This window comes from Globicephala melas, chromosome 2 (genome assembly GCF_963455315.2).
Source record: "Globicephala melas chromosome 2, mGloMel1.2, whole genome shotgun sequence".
Lineage (NCBI taxonomy): Eukaryota > Metazoa > Chordata > Mammalia > Artiodactyla > Delphinidae > Globicephala > Globicephala melas.
In genome coordinates, this window is record NC_083315.2 from 76,495,664 (window position 1) to 76,519,237 (window position 23,574).

The 23,574-nt window shown below is 38.8% G+C and overlaps 1 protein-coding gene and 1 pseudogene across 5 annotated transcripts in view; one reads left to right on the forward strand and one right to left on the reverse strand.

Moving 5' to 3' along the window:
• LOC138842597 (Krueppel-like factor 4 pseudogene) overlaps positions 1 to 1,521 on the forward strand; it is a 113,030-nt pseudogene extending 111,509 nt beyond the window's left edge.
• TCF12 (transcription factor 12) overlaps positions 1 to 23,231 on the reverse strand; it is a 379,393-nt gene extending 356,162 nt beyond the window's left edge. Inside the window, exons 1-3 of one of the 5 annotated variants that reach the window (XM_030878793.3) lie at positions 22,882 to 23,231; positions 21,798 to 21,894; positions 20,802 to 20,874 (exon numbers count right to left, since the gene is read on the reverse strand). In XM_030878793.3, coding sequence (XP_030734653.1) covers positions 20,802 to 20,874; positions 21,798 to 21,872 — 148 coding nt within the window. In that variant the 5' untranslated portion in view covers positions 21,873 to 21,894; positions 22,882 to 23,231. Of the gene's footprint in view, positions 1 to 20,801; positions 20,875 to 21,797; positions 21,895 to 22,881 lie in introns of those variants that run through there. The other 4 variants (XM_030878803.3, XM_030878791.3, XM_030878794.3 and 1 more) reach the window with 4 other exon arrangements.
• Between the last annotated feature and the right edge of the window lie 343 nt (positions 23,232 to 23,574).

Below are 23,574 nucleotides of genomic sequence, written 5' to 3' on the forward strand. Positions count from 1 at the left end.
ACACACATACATACAGGTATAGAAATCTTAAAACCAAATTACTGAAAACAGGAACTTTTAAAAGCAGCCAAAGGGAAAAAACTATTACGCAGAAAAGAACAAAGAAGAATTATTGCAGACTTATGAAAAACAATGAAAGCCAAAAAAGAAAAAAAAACCACACACAATAGAGAGACATGTTTAAATTATCAAAAGAAAAAAGTCAACATAATTCTATATCCAGCAAAAATACCCTTCCAAAATAAAGGCAAAATAAAAACTTTTTAGGGCAGCAAAAATAAAGAGAATTCACTGTCTGCATTCTATACTATAAGAAATTTTTAAAATGCTTCAGGCAGAAGAAAAATGAGACAAAACAGAAAACCCGATATACACAAAGGAATGAAGAATGATGTAAATGGAAAATATATGGATAAATACAAACTCTCTCATAAGACTAATTAAGAAAAAAGAGAAAAGACACAATTACCAATATCGAGAGGGAAAGGTGAAACATGACTACATATCCAACGCAATAAAAGGATAATAGAATATTATGAATAGTGTTAGATCAGGGGCGACCCAGGCGTGGCGCCGGGCAACACAGCGGCGGCCTCTTCTATGGCCGGGAGTCTGCACCCCCTCCAACAGCTCCCTTCAACCTGGTAGACATCAACGACGTGAGCCCCTCCGGCGGCTTCGTGACCTAGCTTCTGAGGCCCGAACTGGACCCAGTGTACATTCCGCTGCAGCAGCCGCAGCCGCCAGGTGGCGGGCTGATGGGCAAGTTTGTGTTGAAGGCGTCGCTGAGTGTCCCTGGCAGCGAGTACGACAGCCCGTCGGTCATCAGTGTTAGCAAAGGCAGCCTGGACGGCAGCCACCCAGTGGTGGTGGCGCCCTACAGCAGCAGGCTGGCGCGCATGTGTCCCAAGATCAAGCAGGAGGCTGTCTCCTTGTGCACCGTCAGTCGGCCCCTTGATGCCCACTTGGGCACTGGACACCCTCTCAGCAATGGCCACCGGCTGCCTGCGCATGACTTTCCCCTGGGGAGGCAGCTCCCCAGCAGGACCACCCCGACCCTGGGTGCAGAGGAACTGCTGAGCAGCAGGGACTGCCATCCTGCCCTGCCGCTACCCCCAGGCTTCCATCCCCACCCCGGGCCCAACTACCCTCCCTTCCTGCCCGATGAGATGCAGCTGCAGGTCCCACCGCTCCATTACCAAGAGCTCACGCCATCCAGTTCCTGCAGGCCAGAGGAGCCCCAGCCAAAGAGGGGGAGAAGGTCGTGGCCCCAGAAAAGGACGGCCACTCACACGTGATTACGCAGGCTGCGGCAAAACCTACCCGAAGAGTTCTCATCTCAAGGCACACCTGCAAACCCACACAGGTGAGAAACCTTACCGCTGTGACTGGGACGGCTGCGGGTGGAAATCTGCCCGCTCAGATGAACTGACCGGGCACTACCGCCAACACACAGGGCACCGCCCCTTTCAGTGCCAGAAGTGCGACCAGGCATTTTCGAGGTCGGACCACCTCGCCTAACAACATGAAGATGCACTTTTAAATCCCAAAACAGTGGATATGACCCACACTGCCAGGCGAGAATTCAGTATTTTTTGCCTTTCACACTGTCTTCCCGGTGAGGGGAGGAACCCAGCTTGAAAGCACTACAACCATGGTCAAGTTCCCAACAAGTCAACCTGTGAATGGATAATCTGGAGACATGAGGAAACCAAACAACAAAGAACAGATGGGGTCTATGACTGGATCTTCTATCATTCCAATTCTAAATCCAACTTGATCATATATTCCTGGACTTAGAAAACGCCAAGGAGGTGACTGGATGTTGTGGATATCAGGGTATAAATTAGATCCCTGAGTTGAAGGGAGGGAAGACCAGAATCCCTTGAATTGTTTCGATGCAATATAAGCATAAAGATCACCTTGTATTCTCTTTGCCTTCTAAAAGCCATTACTATGATCTTAGAAGAGGAAGAAATTCAGGTACAGAAAATGTGTTTTAATAGCCTAAACGATGGTGTTTGGTGAGTCTTGGTTCTAAAGGTACCAAATGAGGCCAAAGTCCTCAAACTGCTGCATACTTTGACAAGGAAAATCTATTTTTGTCTTCCAGTCTACATTTATGACCTAAGTCAGGTAAATACACCTGGTTTACTTTAACGTTTTTATGCACACAGTCTGTCATGCACTGTGGTTTCAGATGTGATGGTTTATTCCAAAGTATGCCTTAAGCAGAACAAATGTTTTTTTCTATATAGTTCCTTGCCTTAATAAATATGTAATATAAATTTAAGCAAACTTCTATTTTGTATATCTGTAAACTACAAAGTAAAAAAATGAACATTTTGTGGAATTTGTATTTTGTATACTCAAGGTAAGAATTAAGTTTTAAATAAACCTATAATATTTTATCTGAAAAAAAATGAATAGTGTTAGACCAATAAATTCAATAACAAATGAAATGGACAAATTCCTTGCAAGACACACATTACAAAAATTGATTCAAGAAGAAACAGAAAACCTGAATGGCCTTAAATCAACTAAAGAAATTAATCACAATTTAAAACCTTTTTATATAGAAAACACTAGGCCTAGAAGGTCTCACTGGTGAATTGTTATATACCTAAGGAAGACAACACCACTTCTACACACTCTCAGAAAATAGAAGAGGAGCAAGGGAACACTTCCTAATTCATTAGATGAGCCCAGCGTGACTCTGATGACAAAACAAAAGACACATACCCCCCCCAAAAAAAGAATCTACACCTCAATATCCATCATGAATACCGATATAAAAATCCTTAAAAAATATTAACAAATTAAATTCAGTAATATGAAAATGATACATTTTGACTAGGTAGAATTTATTCCAGAAACACAAACTTGATTTAGCATTAAAAAATCAATGTGTTATTTATTACATGAACAGAACAAAGGAGGAAATCCATCTGATGATCTCAATGGATTCAAAGAAAGCATTTAATAAAACTTCAATGCATTCATGATTAAAAAAAAAAAATCACTCAGCAAACTGGTATTAGAAGGGTATTTCCTCAGGATCCAGGAATGGGCATTTGTTAAAAGCTCCCAGGTGATGCTAATACATTGTTGGGTTTAAAATCAAGGAAGAGCCAATCCCTCCACCAAACACATTTTAACAATGACGACTTCACCAAATTTTAATATTAAATAACTGTGGTATTTGATAACAGGATATTACACAACTGTCCATGAGACTAGTTTTTCTTTAAATAATCTGAATAACTAGCTAGTGCTGCATAACTGTAAGGATCACCTTTGAAATCTGATTCCACCATTTAGTAGCTGTTACTCAACCACCTAAGCCTGTTTCCTCATCTGCAAAAAAGGGAGTAAAACTAAATCTGCCTCAAAGAGTTATTATAAAGATTATGTTAAATAATTCATGTAAAAGCGTGCCCTGTGCACAAGGCCTATACATAAAGAACTAATATCTTACTGAATGTTTCTATTACAATAAAACTAATTTAAGTGCTTGTTTTCTAAAGGGTTTTTAGCTTCATTAAGTCATATGTATTGTACAATTATGTCACTTTCTATAACAGGTCAAATCATTACATATATTTTAGGAAATCAAAATATCCTAGTAAAATAAATACGGGCTCAAGAATGCCCTTTATATAGTGATCCCCTACTCACCCTCTCTTGTTAAGTGAAAAGGTTAAGCTGCAGAACTGCTGTTCCCTATTGTGTAAAAAACAAGAGCTATGTATCGCTTGCATATGCATGAAAAACTCTGAGAAGAAACTGAACAGAGTAAATCTCTGCCAAGGGAGTGGAAATGGGGAACAGGAAGTAATGACGAGAAGAACTTTTGTTTTTCACCATATAGCTTTCTATGCTATTCAGATTTTTTTTAGCTTTGGCTTGTATTTTTATAATTTTTCAAAAATAGTTAATAGAAGAAAACATTTTCAGCACTTACATATAGGCTTTCAAAATTAATTTAAAATTTAACACTTTCCTCTCCAGTGTCACCTAGGTTAGTGAAAACCACTACAAATAGATAAAAATACACTTCCTCTGGAAACAACACTTCCATACCAGAACAGACCATTTCATTCAAAAGCCAACAAGCCTTTAAAAGAAGAAGAAACTGGAGGGGAGTATAAAATTAACTGCTTCTTTTTACAATCTCTGAAAACTCACTTTGGATTTTGCCTGAACCCTTCTACACCGTTTATTTACATCTAAACCAGCTGAGCCATACCAAACTATTCTTATGTTATTGGTCCAATACCACAGCAACTTGTTCATCTTACATCGGAACACTAAACAAATGCTTTCCTAGAGCTTCCCAAGATGATTTTTATATCGAAATACACTGCTTATGATACTTTCTTCTAAACAAAGATAACAGTTGAAAACTCCAAGCTAGTATAGGAATACTGGAAACCAAAAAAATATTTTCCTACTGCAACCCAGTCTGAGGATTATTTGCAATACAAAAAGTTCTAAAAATTAGGTACTCTTTAAACATCAATGAGATAGTCAATCAAAACAGTTAGATTATTATTAAATGTTAACAAAAGCTCCTTTTTTCTGAACTTTCTTGCTATTCAGTGAACATCTTCACCAAAAAGTGTCATTTATATTTTTGAAATGTGTTTACAAACACAGCTTTGTTTCACAAAATTCAAAAATACAAAGCCTGCATTCAAATAATAAAAATACCAATTACCTCATCTTTGACTCACTGAATAAACGCAAACCTGCTCCTTTCACAGGGATCAAACGGGTACTTTCAGAGAGCTAAAAATCAATCTTAGGCGGTAAAGGTGGCATCTCAGAAATCTGCAGGTTTCCAAGCAATGAAAGTTTCTGTTTGAAATAAACACTCTGTTAAACTACACAAGGCAATATATTCTATACATTTCCGGGGTAAGCTATATAAGAACTGAGAATCTAGCAGCCACTATCTCAGATAAAGTGGTCTTAAGTCGGTGAGAAGCTTACAATGGACAATATTTGTTCTGAGGTAGATTACTGAGATGAGAATTTTTATCATCTTTATCACAAAGGTCACATCTCTAAACTGATATACCCTTAGATCTCTCCTAACAAAACTCCTTAACTTTCAATTAATGTTTCCCTCAGAACAAAATTTTTCCAAATTCCACATACAAGGGTCAACTCAATTCCTGGCTTAAGAAAAAGAAAAGATAAAAAATACAATTTCCAAAGACTTCATGTTGAGATTTGCAACCCAATTTCAAAAGACAACGTATTTTCTACAGTCGACAAAAGCAGCTTTTGGCCCAAAAATCTGAGGATGACTTTAAAAGCATTCAATAAAAGATGATGGTTCAGGGGCTTCCCTGGTGGCGCAGTGGTTGAGAGTCTGCCTGCTGATGCAGGGGACGTGGGTTCGTGCCCCGGTTCAGGAAGATCCCACATGCCGCAGAGCGGCTGGGCCCGTGAGCCATGGCCGCTGAGCCTGCGCTTCCGGAGCCTGTGCTCCGCAACGGGAGAGGCCACAACAGTGAGAGGCCCGTGTACAGCAAAAAAAAAAAAAAAAGATGATGGTCCACCCTTCCACCAGAAATTAAGCAGGTGAACAGATTCAGTTCCATTAAATAAGATTATCTTTTTCTGCTCTTATAGATGTTTCCCCACATCTATTATAATGCTAGACCATATAACCTCTCTTCTTCTGTGGTTCAACCCAACTGGCAAAAATCTAGGTTACTGTAGGAAAAGTATCACTTCCAAGGTTTTGGCCATCTAGTGGTTTCCAAACTGTGGTAAAATGGTTCCTACGGCCCTCATACAACAGAGTTCCTCTACCCAATCAAGGCCAGTATCAGAAAAGTCATCCTCCCCACAATATGACATTACTAAAGAACAAAAATGGCACACACCCTATGAAAAGAAAACACTATGAAAGAGTTTGCTCTTCAGAGCTAGGGCTAGCTGTGGTTCAGGAGAGGCAGCTGTATTCACATACAACCTCAGTGGCTTTACCACTTGGCCACTTCCTGCTCATCCTTGATGTTTAAATGTGGGGTCTTGGATGCGCTAAGATCTTTTCAGAAGAAGTACGAGAACAGGTGGAACATGCTAATGAATGCACACCACAGGTCTCCAGACAGCTAATACACACAAGTTCAGTGCTTCTTTAAAACTTCACCATGCAGCTGATATTAGGAAATAAAAATGCAATTTAGGATATTTAATCTAAGACATTTAATTTAGGGAATTTAATCTCTCTTTCCAGCAATCTATCACACATCCCCAAACCTAAATATAGTCATTCACCAGGTGTTTGACCTTAAAGTAGGGTACTTTGCAGAAATACAAGTGTAAAACACTATCTTTGCTTTCAGAAAACATACAATCTAAGATATATATATATAAAATATATATATATTTTTTTTTAATGAAAGTATTCTAAAACAGAAATTCTTTGTTAAATATTCACAAGAAGCAGGCTTCAGTCTTCTTTTAAACCTTACAGTGTTAACCCATTAGCTGTCCAGCTATAATAACTGGCTGGACTCAAAATCTGCTGGCCATAACTGCCTTATTGGCTTTAGCTTTGCCTTCAGGAGCAAAGAAGAACAAGTACTTTCCTTTACCCGAGAGTCCTTTAAATATCTGGAAGCCATATTTTTACAAAATTATGACCTGAAATGGCTGGAAAAGATTTCATAAAGGAAAGGGGGCTCAAATGGCACAAAAATGGCAAGTAAATATTCCAGTTTGTAAGAAAAGAATAACTAGAGGCAGGAGGTCAGCTAAAGAACAGTGCAACTGAACCATACAATTCAGACTGGGGAGTAGTGAGTATAAAACTGGCTAAAGTAAGTTCCTATCAGATTATTAAAGAACTTAAATGCCAAGGTAGGACTTCTGTTTGTTTTGATAGCCAATAGGGAACACATGTAGACTCTTGAGACAAACCACAGGAGTAAGATGTTTTAAAGATATGAGGATTGTGTTTTGGACTAAACATTTGGATCCTCCCAAAATTCATCTACTGAAGCCAATATTTGGAGATGAGGCCTTTGATAGGTAATTAGGGTTAAATGAGGTCATGAGGCTGGGGCCCCTGTGATGGCATTAGTGCCCTTATAAGAAAGGACACCAGAGAGTTCTCTCTCCCTTATCCCCTCTCACTCACACACTGAGGAAAGGCTATGTGAGAACACAGCAAAAAGGCAGCCCGTAAGCCAGGAAGAGTTGACATCAGAACCTGACAACTCTGGTACCCTGATCTTAGACTTCCAGCCTCCAGAACTGTTGGAAAATAAATTGCTGCTGTTTAAGCCATCCAGTCTGTGGTATTTTGTTATGGCAGCCTGTGCAGACTAAGACAGACTGGAAAAGAGAGCAAATGGCAGCAAGGAGGCCAAGTAAGAAGACTACTACAATGTCCAGTGGTGAAGTAACAGATAACAGCAGTAGCAGCAAGAATGCAGAAGTCATCAATTACCTATGAAAGAAAAATAAGCTACTTCACCTGGCCCCAGGGTTCTTAGAAATTATATTCAGGAACCCTAGCTATCCACTTCCAAGGTCCTTAGTTTTTCTGTTTCACCTACCATCTACTCTCATGTCACTGCAATTTAATAACGATCTTTCAAGAGGACATTAGGAATTATTACAATCAGAAGGCCCCAGAACTTTCTTGACTCTTGTCAAGTGACTGTCAAATCATCCTATAATCCTAAACCCAGTCACTGTCTTATCCTAAAGAACAACCAGCAAATACCTCCAATGGAGCCTATCAGTCCACAGGCCTCCACCAAAACCACCCCAATAGCGGTACTGACTCTGGGTTCCATGAAGTTTGAATTTGTTGATTTCCTTCTTTAAAACAAAGTGAAAAGTTCTAAACAATACAATCCCATAAATACATACATACATGGAGTCAGTAAAAACCTCAATATTTCCCAATAAAAGGTGGCCTAGGTGTTTTATATACCCAGACAAGCACACTAATTGGAAAGGGGCAGCGCTGGGACCTGGGAAAGCCCTCATCTTCCCTAATCACAAAGAACCTGGAAAAATAGCACCAGCACACAGCCCCAGCCCTGATACCTTGTCATTTACGGATAAGACTAAGTCAACCCTTCCTGCTTCCAGCAGAGGCATACAGCAGAATAGAGTTCCACTTGCATTTCCCAACCTCATCCTTGCACCCTCTCATCCTCACTCAGGAGTATACCAAGGCCACCACATCCAGTACTTTAAAATCTTCAAAAGGTTAACTCTTACTGACACTAAAGTTTTGTTCAGATTACTGCTCATCAAACAAAGCAAAAACTTTCCTAAGAACTATTCAACTGTCACCCTACTTAAGCCTGTGGTTAACCTTGTTACTACAACAGATCCTCAACAAGGATTTAAAGCTAAGCTGAGGGGACTTCCCTGGTGGTCCAGTGGTTAAGAATCCACCTTCCAATTCAGGGGACTCGGGTTCGATCCCTGGTCGGGGAACTAATATCCCACATGCCGCGGGGCAACTAAGCCTGCGCGCCGCAACTAAGCCCGCGCTCTAGAGCCTGTGTGCCACAACTAGAGAGAAGTCTGTGAGCCATAACGAAGAGCCCACCCACCACAACGAAAGATCCCCCATGCCGCCACTAAGACCCGATGCAGCCAAATGAATAAATATTTTAAAAATAAATAAAAAATAAAACTAAGCTGAGAATACAGGACTCAAAGGTACTAATTTGGGGGCTCTATGGTTTGAGATATAATTAACAGAGTTTACTTTATTGCTTTAACTTCCCTCATCTAACCAAAAAGAGAAAGAACTCATCTGAAGAATTCTGAGATTGACTGTTGGAAATGTATGAGTTTTGCATGAATAGTCATTCATTCCACAACTTGTGAACTTGGAATCCCTTCAAGAGTTGCTATGCCACCTAACATAAGACAACTAATATTCGTACAGAATCACAAAACTCCACATTTTAGAAATAATTTCCTTAAAAATTATTTAATTTCATGACTTTCACAACCCCTTAGGCAGTATTTTTATTCTCCTCATTTTAGACATGAGATAGACTCAGAGAAGTTAACATATTGCCGTAGGATCACAAATCTGGTAAATGATAAAGCCAACAATGAATCAAAACTTTGTGACTCCAAACTCCTCCCCTTTCCAGCATACCACAATGTGTCTCTCTCTGTTCTCCACCACCTTAAACAAACCATTCTACACAGACCAATAAAAAAACAACAGCGCATTAGTGTGTTCTCTCAAATGCCTACTGATGCTCTTCAACAAAATGAAAGACCAGTCTACTTTAAATAAATAATAATACAAAATGGACTAATCAGCACCCTCTTTAAATCTTTTCATTTTACTGCACTGAAAAGTCTGTTGCCAAAATTAAATTTTAACAACTTCCATTAAAACCTCTTCTATATGTTTAATAACACTTTTAAACTACCCTTGGAATAACTATTTTCCATCTGCTTTTACTTGCCTTTATAACTAAACAAACACTAAATCTTTGAAAAGGGGGAAGTGAAAATAATGAACTTTCCACACTATAAAACAACCATTCTTTTCTATGGCCTCAACTAAATAATAGCTGTGAATATTCCAATATCTTACAACTATCAAATTTCATCTTCCTCCCAAGGTACAAAGTCTGATGACAGCTAAACAATAAAAGAAGACCACACACAAAAAGAATTATACTCTCCTAAAGACATTTTGGACTGTAGTTGTCTATATCTAATATCTTGTAATACCAACAAGAAAAGTTTTATTTTATGGAGGCTTTTGATTATTGTTTCTTTTTAACAATAAATAAATCTTGAAGCACTTTCTTTTGGAGATTATCAGCATGGCACCATTTAAGCCTCCAGTTACAACAAAAAATTTTAAAGATTTCTGGAGATATTAAATTCCTCCTCATGACAAACCGTACTCTGGTGTAGATTGGTATCAGTGCAGGTGCAACTATGACTGATTAGTTTGCTACTTCTGAGGGGCAATAAGAAACCACAGGCAAATGTGTATCACTGTTGATTTCTCTATTTCCTCTGTAAAATGAACAATTACCAACTTCCTACAAGAATTATGAACTAAATAGTGAATGACTAAAAATTTATGAAGCACATTTATCATTATTGATTTTTTTAAAATAATAAGACTCCTCCCATTCCCCCAATCATTCACTGGGCAAAGTCCCACTGCTCTACAACTTGTTCAGCAAGTCTCAGAGTCTACCCACTCTGGCAATACTCTGAAGTTTGACAAGAGATGTTATATAAAGTATGAAGGCAAGACAGACCCTGGCTGTATGGCCTGTTCTGTGTTCCCACAGCAGGGAATCTCAAACCTCTACAAACTTTATGTGGATTTAATTATTCAATATTATATAATGATTCTTCAGACAGTAACACTGGTAATGCTACAGGGAACAGGTCTGCAAGGGAACCAGAAAAGTCAGTATAGTCAACTGACCTGCCTCTCAAAACAGATACACAAAGACTAGTTTATTACACACTCACTTCATTGCTACTTTCATAGTTATATTAAACAATAATGGGACTGAGCTGATGACAGGCTCCTGAGGAAAATTTCATACACTCATTAGAATCACAATTTGTTTTTAATGAAGATACCTTTAATGAATATACTGCAGGAATAAACATCATGCTACTAACCTATGAAAACTTTTAACCAATATAAAAGTAGAGAATAAAATTACCAAAGACTGGTTTTGTTGTCTGTCCTCTATGAAACCAAATCTTAGCTCCTCCTTTTCTTCATGAATATGACTTGTTGGATTTTCTTCTGTTTGCTCTCACACAGTTAAATCTGGATAAGAGTCAAGGCTGAGGCTTTATCTTGGAGGTAATAACATGCTGCTGATTTTTTATATATGTATATACACATAATTATTTCTTACTTGGTTTTATGTATTTACGTAAATATATCTGTTAGCATCCTGAAATTTTCCATGCAAAATGACCAGGGAAATATCACTACACTCCTTGGCCCAAAAGATGAAAAGCTTATACCTCCTCAAAATGAAAACTGACTTCCTAAAACAATGTATAGGGCAAACTTCTCAAACCACAAAGCTCAGTCCGAAAAGCTTATACTGTATTCCAAGAAGAATTTCCTTTATATTAACAAGTCCACCACAATTTTTTTCTGTATTTAAAATAACTGTCTCTAGCCTAGACTTTTAGTCCAAAAGAGAAATTCTTATTTTGAGTCGAAAACAACAACAGTGGGGAGGGGGTGAGGGAGATTCTCTCTCTCACACACACACACACACACACACACACACACAAACACACACACAGAAGGGGAGGTCTATAACACCTTTTTGGAAATCCATGGGGCCGGGTGGGTTTTAGAATTCCACTTTTCAGATTTTAGAAAAGAAATACAGTATACAAACCATACCATACAAATCACCCCCAGCACCTGGTAATCATACAGTAACTAGAAAAATAAGAAATGTTAATGGCCTCCCTTCAGATAAGATCGAATCTTGCCACTAAAATAATTTATGCTGAATTTAAAGGAAAAAATTTGATTCATATCTTTTCCGATTTCAAAATGGCAGATCAGTGATTGTGGACCTTTGGCAAGTAAAAAGGTGGTCTTGACATATCATAAATAAACTGTGCTATCACCTAAAATAAAAAGAACTAGCTGATGCTTAAATAAGAGACACTTAGGATATTTAATAAAGTCTTAAAGTGGATCTAATTACTTGCCTAGTTGGAAAAGCATAATCAATTCAAGCTGCCTATAAGTTGCCACCAAGAGATTCAACATGCATCATCTTCCCCCTTTAACTTTATTCCAAATTGGGACCAACACTGAAAAACATTTTCCAAAACCTAAGTATGTCAAAGTCAGCTGGATACAGTAGGGTTTCCAAATAGCAAAAAATCTAAGAGGACCTCCTAACTCAGGAGAACTCAATGATTTTCATCCCTTGTTTATGAATGCCCATATAAACTCAGATTCTCTAAACTAACTTGTGGCCAAATCATGTTTCTGCCATAAGTTCAAAGTGAGCCTAGCATTTTTTCCTCTCCAGTAGCATAGTAAACCCTTTTTTTTATTCCCAACCATCTCAAAACAACATACGCCTCAGAACAGAGAGGCTGGATGACTGTAATTCCCTCCAAGCAGGGATCCCCATGGTGTTCCACCACTAACTCACAACTCTTGCTGAGAGCAGCAGCACATATGCTCATTGATTAGAGTTGTGTGATCAGATTAAGTTCAACCTGTGTTCTCTACATTAACCACCAGTGAAGTGGCGGAAGGGTCATCATGAGTTGATCCTGCTCATTTTAAAGCCTCACAATGGCTCACTGGCAAAACCACCAGAAGAAAACAAGTGAACAATTTCTGAGGGAGGCTAATGCCAGAAAGACTTCCTTTGAGTAACTGGAATAATTTTTCAAATTCAGAGTATTCCCTCAGTTCAAATTCACGCACTTTCATAACACCTAAAACAGATCTGAGAAAATGACATCTTGGGCCAGCTTTCTTCATTTTTAATAACCAAAAATAAGGTATAGTAGTGGGGTTTTTTTTTTAAAAAAGGTAGTATTTTCTGTCCTGTGCCTTATCTCAAATTGTTTTTTTATTTTATTTTGAAGGTTTCATCCCTGAGTCACTGTCCAATGCAATAAAAATTAGTAACCAATCGCTAATCTGTTTTCATTTCTGTGTGATCTTTAAGTCCCCAATCAGCTTATAGTAGCTTGGATGACTCACCATGGTCTTTATGAGAGCACATTTTTAACCTGGAACACAGGAGAGCACATTTTAAACATGGAACAAAAAAATCAAAGCTCTCCCTGTAAAAACATACAAGTCAGGGGTATGTGAAAAAATCACAGGATGATCTGGATAGAAAAAGAAAACAGAAGTTCAAATGACAGTTATATATATTACCAACAAATTTCTCTGTGCTTCAGCTTACAGAATAACAATTTGCTCCCTACCAAAACAACCCCCCTCCCCCAAAGTAACATTCCCTTTTCATAGATTTTTGTAGGAGCAAGAAAAGATCCAAGATAAAGACAGCCAAAGAAAATACACTCTAAGGCTGGTCTTCTCACTGAAGAAAGGATAGTATAGGACTGCATCCCACTCCACCCTGGCCTCTACCCCCAAAGATACAAAGGAAAACAGGAGGAAGGCAATGTCATAAGCTAAACTCAATGCATCTTCCTAGAACTTCAGTTTTACTTAATGATTAATTAAAACATATTTCTATTACAACAAATATGTTTGTGCTAGGGAGTAGAAAGTAAAATGCACATGAAGATTTTTAAGATAAGATTTCTTCTGCTCACTTACAATGTGTTGCTTCAGGCTACCAGGGGAGTTTATGCTCCTTCCCTGCCATTAAGAAAAAAGTGGAGAAGCTCTACCCTAGAGACTCATTCTCTCCAACCTGTCTCCCAGCTATTCTATCCTCTCAGGTCACATCATTTTTATTTTATTTATTTATTTATACTACACTTCATTCTAGAAAGGAAAATTTTCAAGCAGACAGAGAGCAATATAAAGAAAACCCTACATCCAAGTGGCAATGCCTAAACATGAAAGAGGGTTTTCAAAAGGTGTACACATTTCTGTTTACCATTCTGTACTATACAATATGTAGTCCACAAAATAATAGTATTAAGAAGAAATGAGCTACAAAAAATAAAGGTAAGGTTATTAGGTACCTAATGACCTTTCAAAACTATTCTTCAGCCTGATTTTGGCACTAGAAAGCAACTCTGACATGTTGCCCTTGGGGGGCATTTCCTCACCCTCCCCATCGCCATAAAACATCACATCATTTTATCTAAAGTAAAATGAGGTAATGCCTATAAAGAGCTTAGCAAAGCACCTAGCATATGATAATAGTTCAATAAACACTGGCTATAATACTGGTTATAATTATTACTATTAATAATAATATTACATTAGTATTACTTAAGCGGGTGCCATAGGCAGCTACAATTTTTGAATCTACAGTGTAGCAGGCAATATATAAAGATAATCTTATTTGATCCTCATAAGGATTCTGAAGGTAAGCATTATTATCCACTCTTCATAAAGGAAAAAGTATGCTCAGATCATTTAAATGACTTGCCTAGGGCCACCCAGCTAATAAGTTGCAAAGCACTGTTCCAATCTAGTCATCTGGCTCCTGAACCCAATTCTTCCCACTGCACTACACTACCTCTCTTATAAAAAGTCAAGAATTCAAGGGCTCTCTCACTGATAGACTCCAACTAGATTCCACTCCATTTCAATAAGCACAGGTCAAAGAATGACAGGAATTCCCTCCAGTCAACAGACAACCAAATTACATACAAATACAAATCTGCACCAAATGTCATCAAACACTCCATCCATAAACTAATAAAAATTTGTATTTTTACATTAAATAATCAACCAAAGCCACTAATTCTATACATCTAACTCCACCATTAACATCAATTCTTGACCTGATCATTTATCTCCCTCTGAATTCATTTCCCTAAGGGTATTCATTCACTCACTTAGTTTTAATTATAACTTGTAGGAACAAAAACCCAAATCTACATCTCCTATCCAAAGGAAATTGAAGTGTAGATAAAAATATATGCATGTACAAAAAGGTATTCACTATCATATTTTTTATAATAACAAAACGCAAATCAACAAACAAAATCTCTAAACGTCAAGCAGTAAGATAACTGATTTGATAAGTTATGCTATATTCATCCCATGTAATAATACCATACAATAATTTTAAATAGAGCTTACGAAGAACCTTTAAGAACATGAGAAAATGCTCATAACATCAAGTGAAATAAAAAAGCAGGACATGAAATGAAACCATCAGTAAGCTTTCAACTTTGCAAACACAGAACAGGAAAAAAAGACTAAAAGGAAATAAGTCAAAATGTAACAATTTTCTCTGTATAGTAAAATAACCGGTGTCTTTTTTCCCTTGTTGCTTTTTCTGTTCTCCAATTTTCTTTTCAATGATGATTATGTATTAATTTTACAGCCAGAAAAGAGGTTTTTTAACCAAAATTTTTAACTCATCTTGTAGCACTCTTCTCTCATAAATCCCCAAGTTAGCCAAGAGTCCCAAGTCATGTGAAATTTAAAATGCTCAAAACATACCAGCATCTTTATATATTTTTTTTTCTCCAGCACTACTACCCTCCAATTATGCCAGAACTGCAAAAGTAATTTCTCTTACCTATAGAAATCCAGTCCTTCAAATTCTGTCAATCCTTTTCTTCTGGTATTTTTCCTTCTTACTTCCTATTTTCCCTTCCTACTTCCTATACTAATACCAAGTCCAAACCTTCACCAGCTCATCCCTAGATTAGCACAATAGCCTCCTGAATAAGTAAATGCCTTCCTTATTCTATTGCCTCACCACTAACAATTCACTCCACCACAGTTGACTCTGTGCCAGATACTGTTCCTGAAGCTTTACTTGTATTAACTCGGTTAACATTCATAACGACTCTATGAGGATGGCTAGTATTATTAGTCCTATTTTACAGATTAAGAAATAGAAGCACAGAGAGGTTAAGATACATACCCAAGGTCACCAGCTAATAAATGGCAATGATTAGATTTGAATCCATGCAGTCTGGCTCCAGATAACAGTATATAAATATGAGCTACTCAAGGAGTGCAGGAGTGATAATCAATAAAAATCAGTTTCTCTTTCCCTGAACTGTGTACATACAGGCCCTTGGAGTAAGCCTTCCATTTCCGGGTCTCTTTTCATGCTATTCCACAACTGGGAGAACAGTTCTTCTCTTCCCTAATTCATTTTTCATATCTCCTTTAAAAGTCAACTTTAAATTCAACATTTTTGAGTTTTCCTTAAGCCAGTTCCCTCACTCCTCAGCACATTCTTACTCTTATGGACTCAATTTAACCTATATTAATGTGCAGTTGTTGACATTTTTTATGTTATAGAAGTTTACCTCACATTTTTACATTTTATCTTCCTGTCTAGATAATGAAATGCCTCCACTTTTTTTGGTCTATGTCCTTCTCCATTTGCCACCTTCCCAAAAGCCAGTAGAATAGCAACCAGCACAAAGTAAATACTAAATAAATATGTGGTTAACTGATAAATCTAAGATAAATATGGCTCAACTATTTAACAAAGCAGAAAGTCTTTTGAACTAATATATTTAAATGTATGTCTTCTTTTCATTTTATTCCCTAAGCACAAAAGCATTAGATTTGTAATTTCAACATTCCCATCCAAAAAACATATTCAAGCAATACCCAAAAGCAGTCCTATTAAATACTTTTTTTAAAAAGATATCCCACACACTGTCCAGAAACTCCTTTTTTTTCCCCAGGAGACCTTTTCTAATAGTGTTATTTTACTCTCTTGTGGCAAGAGTTATCCAAGTCTTTGACAACACTAAGCAGGCAGTGACATTCCAGACGTGAGTATCAACTGTTTAAGAACAAAAAAAGACTATTTGGCTTTAATAAGAGATTATCATAAATAGGCCCATTAAATCTAAAATGTGAAAACAATTGTGTTTATATTTAAAGTTGAATATCTTCATCTTTATCTTCTTATCCAAGAAAATGATTTTAAATGCTTAAATTGTTAACGAAAACAGATGGAAATAATAATTAATTAAAGGTATGGCTCACTGTATATAATAAACAAGTCTCTAAAATACTGTGACCTAATCAAACTGGTTTTCAAATCCATTCTAAGCCATGACTACTTAAAAGAGCACTATAGGAACTACTCCGAAAAGCACACAGTACTCATGGTTATAATCTTGTCTCTAATTTTTGTTTTCCAAGAATGTATTTTCGTATACAGATTTTCTCTAAAAGACACCTTTGCTACTTAACTTTTACATTAAATGAGCCACCTAACAGTAGACCATATTTATCCTAAAATATATTTTTCCTCATATGCCTGCTGACTCTGCAGTTACTCTAATTCATCACTACAGCTCGCCAGAAGTAAATGTCTAATATGGTTCAGTTACCCAAATAACAGTACTAAATTTGAGTGTATATTACTATACACTATAGTTAACAAACTTCAACACTGATAGGTACACATATGAAACACATCCTACTCGTAACTTTACAATACTTTAAGTGAAAAAGCTAAATCTAGTTTCCCCTCTATTTAAAATTACAATTCCTACTTATATTACACTTCAGTTAAAAAACACATTGGTAAAATTTTGGTGTTCTCTTCCTTGATATTTCAAATAATGCTTTAGCAATTTGAAAAGCTTACTCCATTTTAATTGAGTGAGTAGGTGTTTACTAATCATTCCCTTTTTTAAAAAAATTACTTGAGAAGTAGATACAGTTATAATAGGGAAACACCAGGAATCCTTGTGATGATGGAACTGTTCCTGTATCTTGAGTATAACACTGTCAATAACCTAGTTGTGATATTGTACCACAGTTTTACAAGGTGTTACTGTTGCAGGAAACATGTTAAAGTAAAAGTGGGATCTCTGTATTGTTTCTTACAACTGCATATGAATCTACCATTATCTCAAAACAAAAAGTTTAATTTAAAAAAATACTGAAGAGTAATTTAATGAGAATTCATTTTTCTGGCCTCCCAGAAAATTTTTTGAAAATTCAGTATTTTCAAAAATCCCAAATGTGCATATGAAAATACCTCCCAAATGAAAAACTGTACTCCTTTTAAAAATTAAGAGCTAGAAAATCGTTCTTATAATTCTTTCCAAAAATCTTGAGCAAGAAGAAATCTATAGTGTTACAAAAGTCTGATTTGAACAAGGAAAAGTAAAAGCTTTACTTGCTTGTTAAAATAACTCTCTAGATAGAAATATAAGAGACAGACTCAATATATATAGATGGCTTACTAAACAAATTTATCCCACTCCCTTCCAACATCTCTTGTTACTTGGATTCAAAAACTAACAAAGGAAATTTTTCAGATATCATGTAAACATTTAAACTATGAAAAATTAAATCCAATATCACAATTTAGTTCTCCATACTCAATCCCTGAAGCTGGAGGGGACAGTGGATTTAAACACCAGAACTATTTCCACTTTGTCAATCCTTTCAACAAGCTTTCCTCCTATACACTGTCCTACAAAAGTGCCTCACCTTTAACTCCTACAGAGAGAAACCCCTGTCTCAAGGTCACCATAAGAATACCTCACAGCTTCTATCATACCAAACAGACAAATTCACAGTTGTATCATAATGCAAAGAAAATTAACACCCTTGATGAAAAAATATGACTATAAAAATTCCTCAAGACAAATAAGTAACAGAAAATACATATTAGCCTTTTCCATTGAGACTTTTGATGAAGTGTCGACTATCTTACAAGTTATATATCGCTTTAGGAATAAGATTTAAAAATAACATCACGTACTATAGCATATACACTGAAATTAACTCATCCTCAAAAAGGACAATCAATAAAGAAAATTATACACACAACTGTAGTTTTCATGAGGCAAAAGGCTTGGGATTTTGCAAATGTTACTTCAAAAACAAGGTAACTCTAATCTTTAAGTCACCTCTTCAGAAGGAAAGTCAGATCTTTAGCTCCTTATACACTGCAAATAATCAGGCATTAGGACATATTACATATCCTTTGACATGAGATCAGAAGATTATTAAAGTGTCAATAAAATATACAAATAAAACAATATTGCCATACCAACCTCTTTTAGACATTTCCTTTAAGATAAGAAATGGCTACAGGACCATATCTACCAGTATACTTTCATATAAAATGACTGCTTTGCTATTCTCCCTTCCCCCCAAAGCTAAATCCGTTCACTGATTATTAGAGGTCATAGCTTTTTTTAATTACAATTTTTTCCTGAAATTTAAAACAAACCACATAGATAAAGATAAATATTCAAGTTCAAATTTTCAACAGATAAAAAAACCTAACAGTTTTAAAGCTAAAAATTTCCTGCTCTAAAGAATCAAATATTATGAACACTTCTACAATGTAGAAAAATAATTTTTTTCTTTGTATAATGCATGCTACAGAAAGAAGGACCCACACTGTTCCAATGTCATGCTAGAGTTCACTGAACTTTTTTTTTAATTTTAGACTACATATATCATACCTTAATTTTAAAAAGTAAAAAATATATATTTGCCCTTATTTTAAAAACAGAAAGTATTTCTAATAGCCAGTTTCTGAAGTTCACGTCCTTGATATCAATGAATGTCAGTTAAATATATTTTCTACAATTCAAGTCAGAGCTAACAGTCTGAAACAGCAATATCACTATTCATTTAATGAAATATACTAAGCATCTACTATGTATTAGACAAAGAAAATTTGAAAGTTCCTGAGAATGTATCAGTTGCAAAAATTGACATGTATTCAAAACAGTAGTAAAGAAAGAGAATATAGCCTTCTTCTTAATAATTTTCTTCTTAATTATAATTTTATTCTTAATAATTTTCTCTCCTCAACCCAAAAAAGCGATGATTTTCAAACCACTACCAATAAATGGATAGAGGTGGGAGAAGAGCTGGGGTTTGGCTGACATTTTATGATATCCTTTTGATTAAGGATAATATTAGTCTTTAGGATATTTAAAATTCAAAATGTTTTTATTTGAAATGTTAAACAACATGCTGTATTTTCCTCTTAAGTTGTAATTTCATCATTAAAAATGAATTTTAGTAAATTAAGGTAGTGTATGATTTTTACATAGAAACTTGTTTTAATGTAAAGTGGTATAAAGGGTTAAATTGGTTATGAAATTAACCTTCTTTTCTGATGTTTTGCTCCCACAGTATCTTAAGAAGTCAACTATCATTTTACTAGGGGAAATAAAAAAGCACCGGTCAAAGAGGAATTACTGAGTTTCAGCCTAGAGATTTGACAGCTGGTTTTCTTATGTTGCTGTCTTGGCTTTTGTTTTTGTTTTTTTTTTTTACCTCTTCCCGCACTAAGGAATAAATCTAAGTTAAACAGAAAATGATAGCTTTTGTACACTAGAATGGACCTTGCTTCTGGAACATTTATTTTTTAAAAATCATGAGTATAACTAAGTAAGAAAAACCAAAAATGCACACTTAAGAAATATAGGATAAATGTTAATAATGGAGTAGAGTAGTTATAAATATACAGAAAGTAAATTTGAGGACGAAAGCACTAGTGTAGAACTAGGAATCTAATTTAACTTACGCTAAACATCCTAATGTAACATGAACGTAGGACAGAATTCAATCATCTGTGTTATTTGAAAGTACATCTAACTTTCTATTCATTCATTTGTAACATTTCAAATAACTGTGCACAAAATTGTTAATTTCCTGAAGACTTCCAAAAGGAATAGCCATCTTTTAAAATAAGTGTTACTAATTACTGCTTGACTCAATTCCACTTTTCATATACATATTTTAAATAACATTATTTTACCAACTCTTTAGAATCCAAAAGTTTAATAACATTAACGGGCTAAAATTTAGAAAATTTTTAAAATACAAATATTTAAATAAACAATTTAAAAAAAAATACTACACATGGACCAAAGAGCATTTTCTTCTGGTACTTTTCTAAATACAGAGGCATGCTATAATCCCTTGCACTCAAACAAGATAATGTTCAATTTAAAAATTCAGAGAAAAGAGAACAAATTTTAAATTCACATTGAAATTCTTGAAGAAATGTCAATGGATCCTTAAAGGAACAGCCCACATTTGGGGCTTGTTTGTTTTTGTGTATAGTTTTAACTAGACATCACACCACCAAAATATGAGTTTCTGATTTTAGACATGATCTTACCTGATCCGCTGAACTGACTGCTTCCCAGTGTCGTTGGTCTGGTTTTCCCACTATTAACAGGTGGGGAAAACATCTGCAAAATAATCCAAACGCATCTGTTAGTTGTGAAATTCTTCTAGATTCCTTGCAAACAAAAGTCCACCAAGAGTCATCAATTAGTTGCTGTATTTCAGAGGGACGTTAAAATAAAATTGGATATATACATTCATACCCAGAAAAGCAAATACATTTAGTGATATTATTTCCTCACACTATTTGGAAATACTGGCTATCTTCTGTTCTGAAAACCCAGTCAGTTACATGAGAGATTCTAAGATTATTAAGTTTAAGTGGTAAGTTTCTGTCAATGATCTTCGCTTTGTACCAGCAGTTAATAAAGGAATTCAACGCATTAGAAATAAGGGCAGTGGGGCCAGCTGATATTTTTAAGTCACTCAATTATTTCCCATGTTAAGAAAATTTTAAATGTACATACACATATGTACTTCTTGTATATGCATATCTTCACACACATACACACATGTATAAGTACATATATATTTATATTAAAATGGTTCAACCCAAAAGGCTAGGAATCCTAGCCCTTCACTAGCTTTCCTGTAACTGACATCTTTCAGGTACCATAAACTATACATCTTGAAAAGGGAGATGGTTAGGAGTGTTGAAGAAAAAACAATTTTTTTTCATATGAAGTTCAAAATCCCTAATAATCATCAGGGTCAGAGGATGACTCAACCAAAGCTCAAGATTACGCTGTTCTCCTTTTAACTGGCTAAATCAAATGACCCCTCTGGCATTAAAGTTTTAAATCTGCAAGTCTAGACATTACATCAAAGTTCAGGTGTCCAACTTGGGGGAGCTGGACTCCAGCCCTGAGAACTACTGCTCAAAGCAGATGGAGTTCACGCTGCTTAGTCTCCACGTCGCTCTCCCCCCTTTCTTTCTTTTTCTGTAAACCTCAGCGGAACCCCAAGATGCCGCAGAAAGCTCTCATACCGCACTGAAGTCCAGCAGGTCGCTCAGCTCCTTATCGGTCCCTATAGCAGCCATGCGCTGCTGCTGGGGATTCATCTTCGGCCACTTCTAGCAGGTCCTAAGGCAGAGGAAAGAGGCTCAGCGAGAGACCACCGAGGCCCAAAGTGTGTACGGGAATGGAGAGAGGCGTAGAAGAAGAGGAAAAACGCCGGGCTGCCTTCCAATATCCTACTCGTTCCCCACCGCCGCGCGGGCAGGGGGCAGGAGAGCCCGGTGCCCGCGCCGGGTCCGTGAATCCACGCGTTTCTCGGCCCGGCCCGGGAGCTACGCGGCGGCTCCCGCAACTCGCCGCCTCTCCCGCAAGTTTCCGAGCCCGTCCCTGCCCCCTCCCCGGCGCCCCCTACCCCGCGCAGCCGCGGGGTGCCGGACGCGCGGGGCCCGGCCGGGGCGGGGGTCTCGAGGGGCGGGGATGAGGGGCGATCGGGCATCCAGCGAGCGGAGCGGCGGCGAGGGGAGTAGCGAAGTGACTCTCTGGCTCGGCAACAATAGAACTGACAAGTTGCAGGGAACGCGCCGCTCGCAGGCCCGCGTCTGCGGCCGCCGCCGCCGCCCGGATGTCCCCCGCGGGCCCCGGGGGTCGGAAAGCACACCCCCGCCGCGCGCGCGTCCGAGGGGCGTTTTTAAAAAGAAAACAGAAACACCGACAACTAGCCCCGCTCTTGCCCGGCGTCCTCCTCCCCCGGCTCGGCCTCCTCCCACTTTTGCTGCCCTGCCCGCGGCCGGCCGGCCCCGGACCTGCCTAACAATGAGCCTGGCTCGGCAGCCGAAGAACCCGCTCTCCCGCGCGCCCCGGAACCCCAGCCGAGCGCTGAGCGGGGCGCGCAGGCCGAGCGCGCCGCTCGCGGGCCTGGCCGCCCGCGACTCTTCACCTCCGCCCCCACTCCGTTCCCCAACTTGGAGGGGACCCCGAGTTCGCCTCTGTACAAAGGGGCGCGGAGTTGGGGCGCGGGCCGGGGGCAGCTCCGCTCCGCCAGGGACGCGGCGCCGCTCCGCAGCCCCCAGCCCCAACACAGCGTCCCCCTCCCGCTTGCCGGCCCGCAATTACCTGCCGCCCCGTCTCCGCATCCAACCACCCCGATTAAAGTTCACTTTGGCCGGGAGAGCGGGCTCGGACTTCCCCTTGCACGGCCCGGCGGTTCGGCTCACTTTCCCCCGCGCGAGCTTTCGGATCCGGGCGGGGGAGGCGGCTCTCAGGCCTGGCCGCCCCTTCCTCCCGGGGCGGGCTGGCGGTCCCCCCAGATAGAACTTGTGGGTCTCCTCAGGCGGACATTTTTTTCGCTGAGGCGGCCTCAGCACCGCGCTCGGCTCGGTTCTGGATCCCTCCGCGCCGGGAAGAGCCCCGGATTAACCCTTTCGTCCCCCGCCCGCTCCTGCCGCCTGCGCCGAGGAAGTGGGGCCAGCCGAGGGGGCGGGGAGGAGCCTGCGGGAACGGGGAGGGGCCGGCGCGCGGCTGGCGGACAAAGCCCGCGGTGGGGTGAGGCGGGCCGGAGTCGGAGCCGCTGGGGAGGGGCGGGAGCCACGAGCAGACACCCAGCGAGGCAGGGCTAGGCCGCCCGGGAGGACGCCTGGTCGGGCCCCTGGGAGAGGGTAGGCGGGCACCGTGGCGCCTCCCCTTGCTTGTCCTGCTCCGGCTTCCCGCCCCGAAGCGGAGCGGCGGAGACGCTTCAGCGGGCTCATCTGGATCCGCTGACCAGGCCACCCAGCCCGAGGCCGCAGAGCCCTGAAAGGCTTCCGTTCC